Source organism: Anopheles stephensi, chromosome 2 (assembly GCF_013141755.1).
Source record: "Anopheles stephensi strain Indian chromosome 2, UCI_ANSTEP_V1.0, whole genome shotgun sequence".
NCBI classification, from domain to species: Eukaryota; Metazoa; Arthropoda; class Insecta; order Diptera; family Culicidae; genus Anopheles; species Anopheles stephensi.
Window position 1 is genome coordinate 4,308,605 of NC_050202.1, and position 18,198 is coordinate 4,326,802.

Below are 18,198 nucleotides of genomic sequence, written 5' to 3' on the forward strand. Positions count from 1 at the left end.
TACCAGAAATCAACGCCCCTTGTACATCGAAAAAGGTGAATCTTTTTTCCCTTTTTCCAGTGCATAAATGCAATCTTAAAGCACTCTGCTGGTCTTCGGAACAGCACAAAAAGCCTCCAACAAGCCTCTCCACCATCATTCTGCAATTCTGCAGAACCATTCGTGCGAAGGAAAATTGTCTTTTCCCCACGTCCATCATCCCCGGTGTGGATGAGGACAAAACCAAGGGTTCATTGACAAAGGGCACGCTAGTCTTCTCGCCCGTCCCGCCCATCGCAGCGTTGTTGCACCTCCGGGTTGTGCTGCACCCATTTGCGTTGTACAGTTAGACACAGCTCTTTCATTAAAACCCAGCTAACCGTGACGTCACTGCATCGTCAAGCATAAACGGAGCTTCAGCCGGGGGAAGGTTCAAAATAAACGTCTAACGACAAGTGTACATGATGCTGCAACGAGTGTTGGTGGGCAGGAACGATATTTTTCTATGTTTTTATATGAAAAGCAATGGAGCTTATTACTACTACCCAACAAACATGGATAAACATGCAACATGGTGCCGAGTGCAACAACACTGTGGTTAGTGTCTGTGGCTAGATTTCACTAATCCTGATCTGATTTGGGCGCGCAGGATTCGCTGCCGGTGCGCTGGGCCAACCTGTTTGCGGTAGAGTTTCTCTATTTCTCACCTTCACATGGCTGACTACTTCCGCGGCATTTCCGCGAGGGGTTGGGTGTCCGTTCCACCTGAGTGCACTGGAAAACAATATAAAAATCAGTAGATTAATGCTCGGCTCTTCTGGGCATGCGGTTTAGGGGAGGTATGTGGACTGGAGATCGTGATGTCATACGGATAGATAGCGATTTTCGGCTTCCGTCTGTCAAGTTTTTTTCCGATTGCGCGAAGCATCATTAAATATAAATTAGATACGGAATTGGGTTTGATTCTCGTGAGATTGGCATTACAATACGTCTAAAATGGGATAAAGAAATATTCATAGACTGTTTTATGGTGTTTTAAACAATTCTATTACAATGTTTAATTGATTAAATAAGGTACACAGCAAGGAGGCAAGCAAGATTTTTATCGTGAAAATTTCATAATTCAATCCAATATAATTTAACTCTATTTATATAGCTAATTTAATAGTTTTACTACTAAAAAACTTTTTTCATAAATGGATTGCTTGAGAATTATAGTAAGGAACGTTAATATAAATCTTTTCTAATTAATTTAGGTATTGTTGAAGTAACTCATATATTTGAAATATTTTTTTTATTCACGTAAATAAAATAGTTCCCACACTATTACGATAACCTACGCAGCTAAAGTTCTCACCTCATCACACATAGCTACTCACGACTTGTTATTCTCGCTTTCTCACTTCCTATCGTCTCACGCTCGTATCTCACGCTAGTGAGTCAGTGAGAACGTCTACCAAAAACACAACAGCAGCTCACGTTTTCATCGCCTGTCTCACTATGAAGGATGTGATGAGAGATAGAGCTACAAGTGAGAAGGGCATAGCGTTTTTTCTTTCACTGATGCCGCTAAGTTTGTTTATTTCATCGCGGTTAAGAGAGGAAAGAATGAGAGAGCGAGTATTAAAACAACCCGGCACGCTATTGCCCAACAGATGGCGCCAAACAAAGTCGCTAGCGAAATACAAGCACCAATTTTTATTAACTTTTGAATGATTTTGTTTGCAGTCTTGTACGTATTCTAATTTATTTTAATTTATGGTTAGTAAAAGAAACGTGTTGTCAAATATTTTCCGTAATTTTATGTTAAAAAAATAAAAAGTTATATTAAACAAAAAATACAAAACTAAAAAAAATCAAGCTACATTCTTTAAAAACATCTTTAAGAGTACAATCAAATTAATTACAAGCCAATGATATAAAAAAATATTCTTCCGAACCAAATTCAAAAAAGGGAAAAAACATAGAACTCATGCCGGCGCGAGGGAATGAAACAAAAACGAAAAATACACACATCCCAACAAGCTTGCATCAACGATCCCTGACGACGGGGGTTGTACGCTACACAACACGGAACACAACCGCGCAGAAGCTTGTCGTCCGCGAGACGATTCGGATCGTCGCTCGGTGTTTCGGTGTGGTACGTTCGATGAGGTGTGTGCAATAATGATGATAATATTTCGAAGCGTATATTCTGATTCGTGTGTTTTTGTGACCAAAGAAGAGGAACAAACATGATTTGTGTCCCAAAAAAATATTGTTTACACTTGGAAGGTTAAACGAAAAAGTGCACAATATACGGAAAAAATTGTGATTTTGAGGGCTCCGTGATGTGATGATATTTTAAAGTGCCATGTGGAAAACCGTGAGGAAATATGTGTCTCTCACGATAAACGCCAAAGGAAGCGTGATGGAAGCAGTGAATTAAATAATTATACATTATGAGATGCGAGTGTAAAATATTCGCTAAATATTACCTTTCGCGGTTAAGTGTAGGTTCTCTACTCGCCAGCGAAAAAGGAAGAGGCAAATTTTCTGCACCGGTGAAAGTGTACTGGAAGAGAGACGGCACGGTCGGACACGGATGCGAGGGAATGTTGTTTGCATGCTGCCGAGATTAAATAACTACTCGCAACGCGTCAGTCAGCCACAACACGCTTCCTCTCGATGGATCAACCGATTACGGGCAATTGAGATAGCGCAAAATGGCATGCTGTGATTTGATGGTGTTGCTGATGGCGTTTGCGTTGCGAAGCGGAGAGGGATCGAGTTTCGAAAACAAGATACCCCCGAAGCATAGAATAACCAAAACAAAGTTTCTGCAAAGTTCGTAACCTTTTGCCTTTTGGTAAGGCAGATTAGGTGTAATTATATAAATCCAACCCCCGTCCCCCCAAAGAGCGCCCGATACGCGCGATACGAAGATCCGCGCGATAACAACGCCTCTATCCTTCGTGTTTTCCGTTGCTAGGCGACCGCGTGACAGACGCCAGAACGGGTCGAGGCTTGCCCCGTTTCGCGCCTTCCTTTTCTCGCGAACAAAACACGCGAACGCGTGCACTCGCGACATGGCCCTAAAGTCCCTAAATAGGGACTTATTTTTGTACCATCGCCACCCGTACAGGAAGAGCGCCTCGGATGGCATGTGTGCGCCCGCGGAAGTGTTGTCTCCGTGTGTCACCCACGATGGGCGACGCACGACCGAAATGGCGGAAATCGTGTGAGGACGAATGATGAAAACTTCTCGCCAACAGCAGCGGGAGAAAAGCCACGTGACAAGTGAAAAGGAAAGCCTGCGAAGCTGTCAAGAAAGCATGAAATGAAATCAAAGACCAACCGAGCGGTCGCGAGCAGTCTAAAAACGGAAAAAATTAAAGTACCCGTCCGCCATCGGTGGGCGTCTTACGGTGTGCCGATGGATGGTGCGGCACTGGTGGCAGTTTTCTCTTCCAATTATCATTAAAATCCCATTACCGGGTGCTTGTGTGCCTTGCCGGGAGGTTGGCTTTTTTTTCTTTTTCACGATATGACGACGCTACACTGTTGTGGTGCAATTTCACGGTTAGGGAGCTTTTTAAAGGGCGCCTGCTATGGGTAAAAAGCCGCACACACAGGTTAAATGTCGGTAGTTTGCCCCAGCAGGCACACTGTTTGCTTCCGTGTTACTTACCGAGGCACAAGTTTTCTAAACTGTCTATATTAGGGTTCGATTCATCTGCCGTCATACGAGCGTCAGCCGAGAGATGACGCTCTGGCGGGCTTGATCACATTACCCGTACATAGTCGTTGGCTTCGATCGGTTCACGAGTGACCGATCCCGATGCTTGAAGGCAAATTTCATGGCTATAAATAAAGTTTGTTCGCTTCTCTTGCCATCGCCCATTCCCTTCTTGGCACAGTCCTCAAAGCCCTTCTGTGGACAGTGAGTGAGTGTGGGTTGGCGGGCCCTTAAATGCCATTGTAAATACAGATACGGCATGGGATTTCGGGTAGCTGTGGTTTGCGTCCACCCGGTGATGTGGGCTTGATGGCCGGAAATTACTGGAGAAAGAGAGATAGAGAGAGAGAGAGAGAGAGAGAGAGAGAGAGCGAGTGTCCTTCATTCGAGGATTACAAGGGTTATTAAGGGATGATGTTTGGTTTCACATAAAAATAGCATAAACAGAATTTAAATCACAGCACTGAGTAAAAGGTCTGTTTCCATAGGTTTCCTTCTGGTAAATGTGTGTCAAGAATCGAACAAAGGTGTTTTAATAACCTTGAAAGTGATGCGATTTGCATAAATTGAGGCTTAAAAATATGTTATCAAATTGATTATACTTTAAGTAGGATAAAAAAAAACAGACAGATTTTTTCCCCGTTTTTATGCTAACAAATCTAGCTTAATCACTCTTTGTATTGGCTCTGGCATACATGTAGGCGCCACTGCATGAAATCATGTTTTTTTTCATTCTTAAAATATGATTCATTGGTCGCTTCCCACTAAAGTGATTTATTCTCCCAATTTATACTTCTAAATTTAAATAATTACTCTCCATGGTGAATCCATTTTTAGACCGCAGTTTGCATACTTTTAGGCGCTTAAGAACCTTTGTATTACCTCGCTCGTAATGTTGCTCGGTTGGTACAGCAGCAATAAATTAATTAGTACAATCTGTTATGAGTCCAGGGGGATTATTTACGTGCCCCATTGCATCCAGCATCAGCCAACCGAGCGGCTAACGTATGATAATGATTATTCGATTCGGTGCAGCAACGTCCACCGTTTGCCAATTTACTTCCATTTGGATGCATAATTAATGAAAGCAATCTTTCATGCTGCAATTTCTGTTTTCTTCACGAGAACGCTCGATTGTAATAATTCCCTTTCGCACAAACAGTCGGACGACCGGGTCCCGAGTCGCACTGGATTGACTGACTGACAGCTGAAGATGAGCGGAGTTGCGAAAACTGTCTCCGGCAGCATGGGTGTTCAGCTGTGCTTCACATTAGGAAGAGTCGCGCCCGTTGCTCTGCATCCTTTTGCAGGAAAATCATTGCGCTGGTCGACCCATTTCGCCCATCCAAAGGAAAGCGAGCACAAATTCCTGTCCAACAACGAAGCCGCCATTGACGAAAGGACGAAAGGACGCTGTTGGCCCAGTTTTAGCGTGCTTATCGTCCTCGCACAAACCGACGAGTGGCGTGTGGCTGAATTGAAATCTTGTCTCGGGTTCCGGTCTAAGAGGGTTCGTGTTGTGCACGTGCAAACTCGTTTGAAACGTGAGCGAGTTGTCGATGAAGTTGCCGCAGGGTTTGGGATTTTGTTGTGTCTTTTTTATGCGAGAAATCTTTTGTTCAAGATAGCCGGGGTAGGGTTGAGGTTGAGGCTAGCTCAAGTGAAGACCTCTCTTAGCAGCAGCAGCAAGCGGAGACCTCTCTTAGCTATCATTTCTATGAAAATCCCATGTTTTTATTTAGCAAAAACTATCTCATAACGATAACGCTTAAATCTGTTGAATTTACGACCTGTCTAGTTGATTCCCTTGACATGTACGAGCAATTAATAGTGGGCTCCCCACACACACACACACGCGTGCCAACCAAGGGCACAATCAATTACACGACAAACGATCATCTCGTTACAATGCACCGTACCCTGCACACCAGCAAACAACACTCCTCGACAGTGGCGAACGCTAGCTCGCATGCACATTATGTCAATTGCATCATGCTTCCCGGTGCTGTGATCTGCACCCGCAGATGTAGAAATTGAAGCCGACCGTTTTGTTGATAAATATAAACAATTTTTCCACCACGCTGCTTCCGAAGGACGCACACGCTACCCGGAGGGGCAGCATTGTTTGAGCATCCGCTGAAAATAGTACAGTTCGGATGCAGTTGAATTCGCGGAGAGCAAGAGCAAACTCGGCACAGCTAATATAAAGATCGATGAATGTTTTTCCTTCTATAGCAAAAAAAGGGGCAATTGTTAGGAGTTTTCCACAGCACCCGTGGAACATATCGCTCGGGAGTATTCAGCTCTCGGAAGGCTTCTACAACTATTGCTTGGAATCGGAGCTGCATGATTGCTTCGGAAAAGGTAATATGAAACTCCCCCATCGTAAGCAATTAAAACAGAAATTTGATTGCTTTACGAATGATTTTGATGAGTTATTTTTTTAAAAACTATAATTTGGATCTCCATTTTGCATATTCCAACTATCGCTTAAACACTGCCACGTCGGGATATTTTGAAGGTTAAAGCTGGTTTAAAATAATTGGTGAGCCATCTTAGCTCTCCAAACCAGTTCTGCTGTCCCAATGTCCCGCCGATAGTTTGCCGAATTGCGAACCGGACAATAAATTAAACCCATTAAAACGCTGATAGTAGCATCGAAAGAGAAACTGCCGATCGGCGCCTGTAATGTATGCAACTTTGTAAAGATTTTCTTTTTTTTTTGGCAATCGCCATCCAAACCTGTTCCGTAATCGACTGGTCTGGACTGGTTGGACTTTCGCCCCTTCCCAAAGCTAGTGGCCCACGGGGTGTCTTTCCCTGGAGGTGTGTTTATGTTTGAACTTATCTGCGAAAAAAAAAACCGGATGCGAGATGGGAATTGGGAATTTCATTAACTCAGCATCCAAATTCCAGCATCAAGTAGAGACACACAGCAATCCGGTTTCTTTCGAACGAGGTTGCCCCGAGGCGGAGGACTTAAGTTTGCGAAATGTCATACCTGAGCTGAAGAGCGTCCACACAAAGGCTGAGGTAGAGTTTGATGTGGTTTTTTGGACGAAGCTGGCTCGTACAGCGTACAGCATGGTGGGTTCAAGTGTAATTGAGGATTGATAAGCATAACTTCTGGCTGTAGGAATGTACGGGAAAAAGGGTTCTTCAAAGGGAGTTGTGGTTGTGGAATGGAAACAAAGAACATCCGCCACACGCTGTCACTCGTGCATGACCTCCTCCCGTGTACTTGTTGGAGAGTGAGTTAGGGGAAACAAAAACACACCCAATTGTAGCTCGCTGGAAAAGGAGGCTTGAGTTTGGGGGCTAATGGCCGCGGGAGTCACCCTTATGTTCGCGGCATGTTGCAGTTTTCTTTCGGCAATCGCCCGTATGGCGAGACACTACCAGCAGCTCCCGTTCACCCGAAAGCGCTGTGGGATACGGTAGACGATAGCACCAAGAAGGAATTCGTTAACCTAAGACAAACCATCCACAGACAGCTATTAGTTCCGTGTTTTGGGTGGGATCGAGCCCCAAACAACCAACTTTGTCACAGCTGTTTCCCCTTACATGGTGATGGCTTGGTTGTGCGCTAAACTCGTTCCGAATCGATTTAAAATGCTACCCACCACCGTACAATGTTATTGCATTTTCGTTTTCTCCCGGAAAGTCTTCGTACACGCAAACACACCTTTACGGAATGTTGAGGATGAAAGATTGGATTTGTTTTCCCCGCTTGCCAACGTCATGCAATCGGAATTCTCTCGCGATTCGATTTATCCTCGAAGAATGCGAGGGCACTGCACTACACTATACACACATTATTGGGCAGCGATGAAGAAGCGCATCTATATATAGAGCGCATCACCTCTTCTTCGCACTGGGGAATCAATGATTCAACGGGCAACCCTGGTGCCCCGGGATGAAAGGAAAACTCGGCTTCGTACGTTGCCAAAAATATCGACATAAAAGCGTTTTTGGCACGTGGGAAAACGGAACGCCCACCGGCATGTGTGTGTGTGTGTGTGGGGCACGGAACGCACGGTGTTATTAATCATGACACATGCCTTCCGGGGGGCAGCGTACCACGGTACGTACCGGGACGGCGTAGTCTGGCAACAACTAATAGTTTGCTGATTGGGACGTCGTCTTAGATTACTCCCACACGACGGCTTAGTGAGGTTCGGCGAAGAGCCGCGTTTGACGGTTGATTAACTCCCCGGTGAAGGCTACCGTGCGCCGTGTTTGTGTTGGGTTAAGTCACGTGGAAAAATGGATGGATGGTTCCGCTTTGGTTGTTGCCTTGTTGCGTTTCGGGAGCGAGGTCGATTAAGAAAATGTTTCATGGAAGGAGAATGCGTTCGCAGACGAAATTTGAATACATTTGAAGTAATTTACCAGATATTCTGGAATATTGCTAGACTCAATGCGGAGATTGTGTGTGTAACAAAATTGTATCTGGACACGGATAACGAAGAACCGGGAACTGACGGTGTTTAAACATAAATTCTATGCTGTAATACCCTTGCAACATGCTTCCTGTTTGTCTGGATAACATAATGTTTATTTAGTCCCCGGAGCTATTCGTCCGGGCGCTAGGCTATCCGTCTGCAGATAACAAGAGGAATTGTTATGCTGGCAATGGCATCGAATGGTCAGCGCTGCCAGTGGTTTATTTACCACCAAACCCGAACAAAAAAAGCACCATTAAACTAACAAACATGCTGTTTTGCATTTAGGTTTGGCACTGTTAAGCACAGTGCAGCCTTTCTTCTACAGTTCTGCCGCAGTACCGAGTGGAGCGTTGGAGCGTACAACCCCTTTTAAGCTATAGTGGCCATACGGTCGTTTTGGCAAAACTTCACTTCCGACACAATAAATCTTCTTTGTCTGGCAGAACTCGGCGGAGTGTAGCATAACGCCATGTTATTGCAGCTCGTTTACTGTCCCGGCAGCACTCTTCCTACCAGGCTGCACAAGACCCATCCTGGCTGCCTGCCTGCCTGCCTGCCTAACAAAGAAATCTTGTCTACCGACAATGTCCACTCTGCGACGGCTGTGGATCCTGCCGGTTTGTCAGGCAGGCAGGTTGAACGACTTGTGACTCGCTTACAGCAGGACACTCCGTCGGCAACAGTGTGCTGTTGGGACCGGCTTCGAGCACCAGATTGTCAGTCGTGTTGCTGCCGTACGATCGACCGGGCAGGACGGTTCTCGGCAGCCCGGTGTTCCCTGCTGGATGATGTGCGTTTCGGTAAACAGTGTGCAGTGAGATAAACACACACAATATTGGCATTTCGGTGTGGGTTGGGTGCAGGTGACTGTTCGAAGCGGCAGGAACAGTCTGTTACATCCATGGCGTGGCGGATATTGAAAAATTTAATTACGAATCTAGGACGCGCTCGACTGATGTTTGTGCTCGGATGTGCTGGCTTGCTTTCATCGATGGCCAATATCCGATGGGGGTTTTTATTTTATTTTCTGTAAAGTGCACATGAAAGGTACGGGCTTGTGCAAAAAAGCGATGAAGTGTGCTAGTGACACAAGGACAGTGAAGCGAAACAAACACAGTGAAGATGACAAAGTAAATAATTTGTTTAATTCAAAATAGCACAATATATTTATAGAAAAATCAACTAAATTTATAAATAAAATAGAGCAAATCCGCACCACAAGAGAACGGAGATGATGCGCCTAAAAGTATGCAATACAATTCTTCCACGTGGTTATTTGGAGGGTTTTTGGGCCAATCCAAACTGTATCCTATTTTTGTTTACCTTCCAAACAAACAGCTCCCACTCCAAAGTGTTAGAAGAGTTATTTGTGTTTTGATTATAAATATAAGTCTTCACTTTGATGATCGGTTTCGTATACCTTGAAGAAGGTCTTAGAACCTTCTCGCTTCGAACCAACTCGCTGAAGACCTGAGAGAGTGCACCCTAAACCCTCGGTTGGAAGCGAGTTGAAAGTCTAAATATAAACAATACCTCTGAGCGAAAATGAACTTCCCTCCCGAAGTCCTCCTAATTAGGTCCTAGTTAGTGTTCAAACTGTTTAGACGATCCATTTCCGGGACTGTGTTAAATATTTACACCAACTGCAGTTCCAGTTCCACTCTCCGGCGGTGAGTGATTCCCGTTTCAAGCGTCTATTAGCCGCACAGCTATAACGCAACCCAAATTGGTCATTTCGTTCCGTAACGGCGTCGAGTAAGTTGTCGCGTGTCGCGATTACTCATAAGAACGTCTCGTTTGTGCCCCCTCTAGCCGCCCAGTGTGGGATCGATAAATGTTAATTTGAGGCGCGTAAAGCAACATTATCCCACACCTCTGGTCACCACAATGTTGCTCTGTAATCTAGGTACTGAGTCATCCGCTTTTCGGGGTCGGGTGGACATATTTTGGTTAACTGCTGCTAAATGAGCCAACAGTACGCACCCATTAGCACCACATATGCACGCGTTGGACATATCGTCCCGAGCTAGAACTGTTGTGTGGTTCGATGTTGTTGACTTCAGTTCGGCGGTTTTGCTACAATCAAGCGTATTGTTGTGTGGTTGATGACGCGAGTGACACGACTCGTTCGAGAACACGTGCTTCCGGAGAAGGTTCCTATATCCCGTCCACGCCAGTCAGGTTTCGTTCCGTGTGAGTGGGGTTCGCATTATGGCAATGGGAAGTGACGTCCCGAGCTGTCAGCACGAGTGAACTGATTGTGTTGCTCGCAAAGGAATAGCATGCGGTGAGGAACATTGAGCCATTTAATTCACATGCTAAGAGCTTCTCAATCATTGTCGTCTAGAAAATTGGGAGAAATTAAGTCCAATTACACCAGACCGTTCGAGACGGTGACGAGCTATTTCTGGAACGTCTCAATCAAACTCAATGATCTGCTCGGTCCGAAAACCCAACCCGGCGATCAATTTAGCTGATCAACGTCAACAACGCATCTCTTTGCAGCAGTTTCGTGCAGGCAGTTTAAACACTTTTAATCGAAGTGATCCATGTGCGAGGCGTGCGTGGCTGTGAGTGCCGCCCGTCAAGAACAGTCCAATTAAAGTGTGTTAAAAGTGCGTGCAGGCGTGATCGATCGATCGAGTGCTCCGGGTGTACCGCGCTGTTGGGGTTAAGTGATCGTGATCGAGCCACAGTCCGTAGAGCCGAATGTCGTGTACCGAAGCGAGCGGCAACAGGTTAACCAATGTTTTGTCCGAGTAACGAAACGCTTCACAGCCTGACGGAAAAGACGAAACTGCTGGCCCACAAGTGTACGCAGCAGATTCGTCACAATACCGCCGCGGGAACGAATAACGTCTCCAGCACTGGCGGAGATGGCGCAGGTACCGGTACGGTCGGTCCACCGGCGGACGATCCTCAGCGCTCGGCCTGCAAGGAGAATGGAGCGAGCGGGAAGGAGGAACGATTGGGTGGAATGGCCGGTGGGACGCTGCGTTGCTTCTGTCCGTGCAAGGGAACGCTCAGCAAACTGATGGGCAGGAAGTTGGCCACCGCTAGCAAGGAGGGTCAGAGTCAGCGCACCACCAAGTGGTATGTCAAGGTAATACAGATGGCAACACGAACGGGAGGGTGTCGGGATCGTGTGGGAGCGGAAAGGGCGCTAATGGGGGTGAGGGCAGATAAGACTTAATTCGATTAACTGATAGATTGGTTAAGTGAAATTGAGGTTATGCGCGTGTTTGATTAAGAGAGCGAGAGATGCGGAATCTAACGATCTAGCTACGCAGTTCTTCTTTACGCAGTACATTGAAGGGTTGACGCCCAACTTGAAGCGTAAGAATACTTGAACGTAAGATTGTTTGTTGGAGCTAAGTGCCAGAAGGTATGCAACCAATTTGAAATATCTCTCCGGGACTTCATAATAGACCGCAATTAATTTGTGAAAGACCTCAATAGATGAGCAATTGCATACATTCAGGGACAGTGAAACTCTATCTTAAAATACATAATACTGCATGCAATTAAATAGATCGGAACTAAAACTGTCTACCAACCAACGATTCTCTTATCACCAAACAATAAAACACTTACTTGAAGACAACGAAAATAAACAAACCCTCCCCTGTCACGACTCACCAGCACACACTCGCACACACCCATCTGGCTGCCAGTGTTTACATCGTAAAGCCGTCCGTCCGCTTTATCTCGCCCAACGAACGGAGCTAGCTAGAAACAATCAGCCAGAGTCGGTCGGGCTTGAACTTTTGCCCCTTTCGGATTGCGTATGATGAAAAGCCGGCGACGGCGTTGTCGAATCACTTTGTTCCGGTAACAAATGGCGCTCTGTGACTCATGTGTGACCGGGTGTGCGCTCCCAACGGCCCGAAAAGGGTTGCTCCGGGGAGTTCAGCACGGGCGTTAACATTAACGCAGGCCTGCTGATTGCTTAACGCGCCTTGAAAGACTTTGTAACAGACGAGGGTTTTTTTGTTTTTTTTTTGCTTTGCATATATTGTGCGCCCGCGCTTATCGCTCGCAGGCTAGGAGAAGACCAGGTTTGTGTTTATCCAGCAGACAGACAGCTAGACGGCGAGCGATCAGGGCAATTGTATAATAGCTCTGTCTCTGATGGCTGTGCCATAACGAAAGAACCATTCAATGCACTTGTGTGCAGCGCTGTACGTTCTAATCGTGATGCAATGTGTGCAGTTGCATAAACTCAGGCGCTCGGCAACAAAACGTGACAAAGACGCTAAAGTCGTCGATCATTATCGATGAGTAATGTGAAGTGTTCTGAGGTTTAAAGACACAAAGCGTTAATTATTGTTTCGCTTCGAGGAACATCGGTTCTGAGTCATGTCGTTTGATTCTACACCCTAACGATCCGCCAAATGTAAAGAGCGTTATCAATAACCAATGAAGCATCCCTTTTTCTTCTACCAATAATCCTTGCTCATGCTCTGATCCTTGACCTTTCCCTTTCCTTTTTTGATTCCTTTTGTGTAAAAAAAAGAGGAACTTCCTTTCAACCATTGTTTGGCATTCAACGGTACGTACACTCCACTGCTGGATGCTAATTCTCCATGACATTGCACACAACAATACCACGACGTGAAAACGGTCGCTTTTCCATTCTTTCTGGCACGAGCTTCGGGGTGCTTTCGTTACATCCACTGCCACATTTCCACTTGCCCATTGTGCTGCACACGTGTGGACTGTTGTCTTCGACGTCCCATCGAAGAAATTACCTGTTCGAAGGCTGGACCGCGACCCTCGCCGCTCTTCTTCGCAGCGTCACGGTTCAGCTCCGCACAACACATCCGGCGAGTGAAGCGCCCTGCGAAACAATGAAGCATAAGTACGGCCACCGTACGCAAATCGCATTTTGGGTGGAAAAACACACGTGAGGGTTCTTCCCCTGCCCTGAAGCAGAGCGGTGTCGTCTAAGCTGGTCCGCATATTCATGAGGGTTTTACCACGCTGCCTGGCAATCATCATCCGCTTCGTTCCGGCCAGCTTAAATGCGTTAAATTCGGTGTGAGATGGAGTCCAGAAGTTGAAGAAGTTTCGTTCGGTTTTCATTGTTCTTTTATGGGATTTTATTTTTATTATCGTTAAAAAAAACGGGGGAGGATGAAAAAAGTCGTGACTAGTTCTAGCTCATTTTCTTTGTACGTTTGGATTCCGTGTGGGCTATTTAAAGCGTGCCCACGTACTGTGACGGATTCGAGCTTTATGAAGAAAACCGACTGTGAATTCGCTTTTCTAGCGTCTCACGAGACACGTTTCTCCATTGTTTCTAGCCCCAATTAACAGCTCGGGAAGACGAACTAAAACGCTCCAGCCAATGACAAAGAAGGCTTCTAATTGACGCCAATACTCGAGAAGAGGTTGTGATCTTGAACTTGTGTGTTGCAAGCATTTTGCCATCTATCTTTAATTACATCTTCGTTTGATGAATCAGTGTGCTAGGAGCTAGCGAAACAAGACATCTTCATCCGAAACCTATGCCACGCCGCTAGAATCTAAGCAGAAGATGGGTTTTAAAATTCAAATCCCCTCAAAAAATCGTCCACTCGAAAATATCAAATTCCTCCCGAGTTTCCCACTCGAATAACAAAACACGAAAAACAACATCGATTTAATGGAAACTGTTTCTCTTCTCTTTTTTTTCTTCTCTTCTTTCCAAAACAAAAACAACTTCTTTCCAGCAGCCCACCTGGCGGTTGTGGGGCGAAGAACGCGAGGAGAACGCCATCTACACGGTCTATCTTAAGAAGGTGCGGTACCATCGACCAACACCCAGTGCCAGCAGTGTAAGTTTTTTTTTGGAAAATCTCCAACACCGTTCTATGTATTTTCCATAACGTAGGAGGAAAAGCGTCCGAACGACAGAACATAATGTGGGAGATGTGGGTTTCTTTTGCTCTCTGATCATGCCACTGGCCAGACAGAAAGGGGTGTGTTTTTTGGCATAAAACTAGACTAGATCATCTGCTTTTGGCAAAAAAAAAACCCATCAACTCGCACCGTAAATCAGAATGAGGTTGTTGTGCTTTATCTTGCCAGAAGCGCTTTTCCAGAGCTGCATGGAATGTTTGCTCTGCATTGATCTGAAGCAGTTTTGGATTAGCTGCATACACAGCAGGGGTCTTCTGATGGATAAAGAGTTCTTGGAAAAAGGAATGCGACTGAAGAATGTTTCAAATATCCTATTGATCTTATTTGACAAGGGGAGTTAGAAAGAACTATTTCCAGGTCCTTTAGAGTGGGCTCAGACTTTGTCCACCTTGAGCAGGATCTTTGATGAACACTCTGACGTCCTAAGGGTTGCAGTAACAAAGCTCTTGGTATTCCTCATCAGATTTAGAGGAGATTCTGATGAGCAGCTCTCTGATTTTTTTTATTTAATCACGTTAAATATTTGATAATTTATTTTCTGTAATTTCTTGAACATCTCCTACAAACCCTGCAAAACCCGTGCAAACAAAGTAGGACATATAATGAAAAAAGAAGAACCAGCTCGAATGCCCTTATTTTCCCTGTCCACCCTAGAAATGCATCCCGAAAAAACGCAAACTAAGCCAATCGGCTGCAAATGGTGATTGACATGCAGAGCATTGATTGCACTCAGCGTAATGTGAGCTGTGCCTGGATGGTGGTTGGCCGAAGGAAGGGGGTTCTGGCAGAGAACGTTTCAATGGCGCTGATTGGTCCCTGGAACGTTCTCCATCGTCGACAGGATGCGGACGATGCTCTTAATGGATGCTCTAATGTCGTTTTGCGTAGCGATGCGGCTGCTGCTGCCGGTTTGGCGTTAATTTAAATTGCTTTTTTTAATTCAATGTGGGCTAGAAGTGTGACCTTTGGCTTCAAGACTGTCCCCATGGGGTTGATATTATAATGCATTTAACTCGAGCGTTTTTTTTCTCTTCCTTTTCAAATAGAGAGTTAGAAAAATTGAATTTTGAAATTAGCTAATTGCAGTTGTTTCTGCCGTAACTGTAGGGTCTGCCGTGTGCTCCACGCTGTTTGTGTTTCCCTTCGATCACAATTAAGATATAAACACAAGATCGAATTAGTTTTCCCCTCCCCAAGCGGGTTCGTTTTGCTGGACGGTGGACACCCTCTGACAATGATGCTAAATGGTAAAACTGCTATTGTTGCACTTTATCGAGAACGTGGGAACCTTCTATTAACCCAAAACCTCGATTGCATAAGCGAACAACACCGTGCCGGACCGGACGAATGCACCTCGCGGACACTTTCCGATACATCGGATCAGGCACACGGAACACCGTGTGTTACCTAATGGGGGTTGTAATGGTTTGCAAACATCTACTTCTCGTGTTCCCAGCTTTTTTTTCCACTTCAATCGCCCCGCACCGGGACATTAATGAATGAATGGTGCCCTATAGGGCTGGGTGACACATTCGTTTGGGTGGGCGAAAAATGGGGCTAATCGTGGAAAAAAAAACGCAAGGAACATCGGCTATGGAGGTCAGTTGTGTGGTCAGTGCAATTACGAGTTACAAAGCGCACCATGCCAAGTGCGACGATTTGTAGAGCAATAGGAATGATTTGAGTACGACACGCAAATAAGGAATTGAACAGACGAGGAAAATCGATCGGTGCACCCATATTTGCATACACAATTGACTTAAGTGTAGACGATTGCTGCAGTCCTTTCGGGGATTAGTGGTACGGAATGGAAATGGATTGTGCACCTGCCTTTTGAGGTTGTAGATTAGAATTTGTAGACCGGCACGGTGCTAGAGCTGCCGAGAGGACATTTATTCGATCGGTCCGGTCTGCACTCGGTTTCGTGTAGAAAAATCAATAAATCTACTTTAAAATATTTATCAGCGTACCGTCGTCGTACCACGCGGACGATTGAGCTCGTTCGATGAGTCACCGGGAGTTTCTCGTTTGCAAGTCACGGTGATGTCGTTAGACATGGTATATTGCGCTGGTCATGCTAGAATGAGTTTGTTTTCTTCATTTGGAAGCTTTATGGTTAAACAGTTTTTGCGATTTTTAAATAACGAAAAAAGGGGAAGATAAATTGCATTAAATGAGAGATTCTGAAGATGCACTTTAAATTGCGCCTAAAGTTATGCTATCCGCACGACATTACTGCAAAAGCTCAACACGAACAGTTGAAGCGCTGTAAAATGACAGCCTCGATTTGTTTACAAACAAAAAAGCATCGCTGTTACACTTCCTTTTCCTTCTCGTTTCATTCACAGCAAGATTCGGACGATGAAATATCGCACCTGGAGTGGGAAACCGTCCGGGTACGGTTCGTCAAGGCAGCCACCCTATCCCGGCTGGTCGATGCCCTCGCGACCGACGACGGCGAGCTCGAGAGCACGTTCGTGAACGTGTTCCTGAACACCTACCGCACCTTCGCGCAGCCGGAAAAGGTGCTGGAGCTGCTGCTGGACCGGTACGAGAAGCTGCACGCCGAACCGGCCCTACTGCAGCCCGAGTCCCTGTCGGACCAGCACAAGAAAACTCTAGGTAAGGGTTGATTCGTTATCATAATAATGAAGATCACGCTCTCTCTCTCTTTCTCTCGTAAAAAAAAATCCCAACTTAATTGGCTTACTTTGCTTCTCCGCAGTCTCTGTTCTTCACGTGTGGCTCGATGGGTTCCCCGAGGATTGGGACACGGACAATTTGCAACGATTGCTAGCATTCACCTCAAAGCGTTTGCCAAAATCGGAAATACATATGAAAGCTTTAAATAGGTACGCATTGAGCTCGGTTCGGAGTCGGGGAATGGATGCTAAATATTTAATACCTTTTACCAGGTTTACACATAGGTTAGATAAGTACAGTAGAATACCACCACCGCTGCCATGGTCCAACGATTATCACGATTTCGCCGACCAGTTCGGTGGCCTCTGTCTGACACCAGCATTCCGTGGTCCACCGTCCCACCTGCTAAACTCGTACCGCTTCCCCAACATTCCGGTGAAGCACTTTGCCGAGCAGCTAACCCGCATGGACATGGAGCTGTTCAAGCGGCTCATACCGCACCAGTGTCTCGGTGCGATCTGGTCGAACCGGGACAAGCACGAGAGCAGCTCGGTGCTGGCAACCGTTACCCAGTTTAATGCCGTTTCGTTTCGCGTGATATCGAGCATACTGATCGAGCCACGATTAAAGCCGCAGGAACGGGCCCTGCTCATCTCGACGTGGATTGATATTGCGCAGGAGTTACGATTGTTGAAGAATTTCTCGTCACTTAAAGCGATCATCTCTGGACTGCAATCGAACGCGGTGTATAGGTTATCAAAGACGTGGGCCGTGTTGCCAAGGGATAAGGTAAAGATGAAAGACCTCCAACATATTCAGAGATCATTATTTAATCTCCCACTTTTATTCTCTTCATTCAGTTGGAGCTGTACAACGAGCTGGCACGGATATTCTCCGAGGACAACAATGCGTGGGCCCAGCGGGAAGTTCTGATGCGCGAGGGGACGGCCAAGTTTGCGGACACGGTGGGCGAAAACGATCGACACCTGCAGAAGGTGTTCCAGAAGCAGAACACGCTCATCAGCCACGGAACGATACCGTACCTCGGGACGTTCCTGACCGATCTGACCATGATCCACGCAGCCATTCCGGACACGTTACAAGACGGGCTGATCAATTTCGACAAACGGCGAAAGGAGTTTGAGGTGCTAGCTCAGATCAAGCTTCTGCAGGGAGCAGCCAATACGTATCATCTGCCGGATGATCCGCTGTTTGATCGATGGTTCGCCTCGTTGCTCGTGTTGGATGAACGGGAGGCACACACGCTGAGCTGCTCGTTAGAACCAGCGCCGGAAATGACGAAGAGGCCTCCAGCGCAACACCCGGGAGGTGTTACGGGTGGTGGTGGTGGTGGTGGAACTCCGGGACACAAGAAGAGCGATTCGATAGCGTCGAACTCGAGCAGCGGAGCAGGTTCTCAGTTTTACTGTGATATTAACAGCACGTCAAACGCAAGGTAAGGACCGAAGCTCTCCAACACTTCTTGAGGATCGTACAATAATCCGC

General features: G+C 46.0%; 1 protein-coding gene across 8 annotated transcripts in view; it reads left to right on the forward strand.

Annotated features, from left to right (window-relative positions):
• The window catches only part of LOC118508136 (ral guanine nucleotide dissociation stimulator-like 1), a 31,355-nt gene that overhangs the window by 11,788 nt on the left and 1,369 nt on the right, over nt 1-18,198 (forward strand). For 2 of the 8 annotated variants that reach the window (XM_036047649.1, XM_036047650.1), the window contains exons 3-7: nt 13,863-13,964; nt 16,398-16,671; nt 16,775-16,901; nt 16,965-17,481; nt 17,553-18,148. In XM_036047649.1, coding sequence (XP_035903542.1) covers nt 13,863-13,964; nt 16,398-16,671; nt 16,775-16,901; nt 16,965-17,481; nt 17,553-18,148 — 1,616 coding nt within the window. Of the gene's footprint in view, nt 1-1,808; nt 2,134-10,650; nt 11,249-13,859; nt 13,965-16,397; nt 16,672-16,774; nt 16,902-16,964; nt 17,482-17,552; nt 18,149-18,198 lie in introns of those variants that run through there. The other 6 variants (XM_036047644.1, XM_036047643.1, XM_036047647.1 and 3 more) reach the window with 6 other exon arrangements.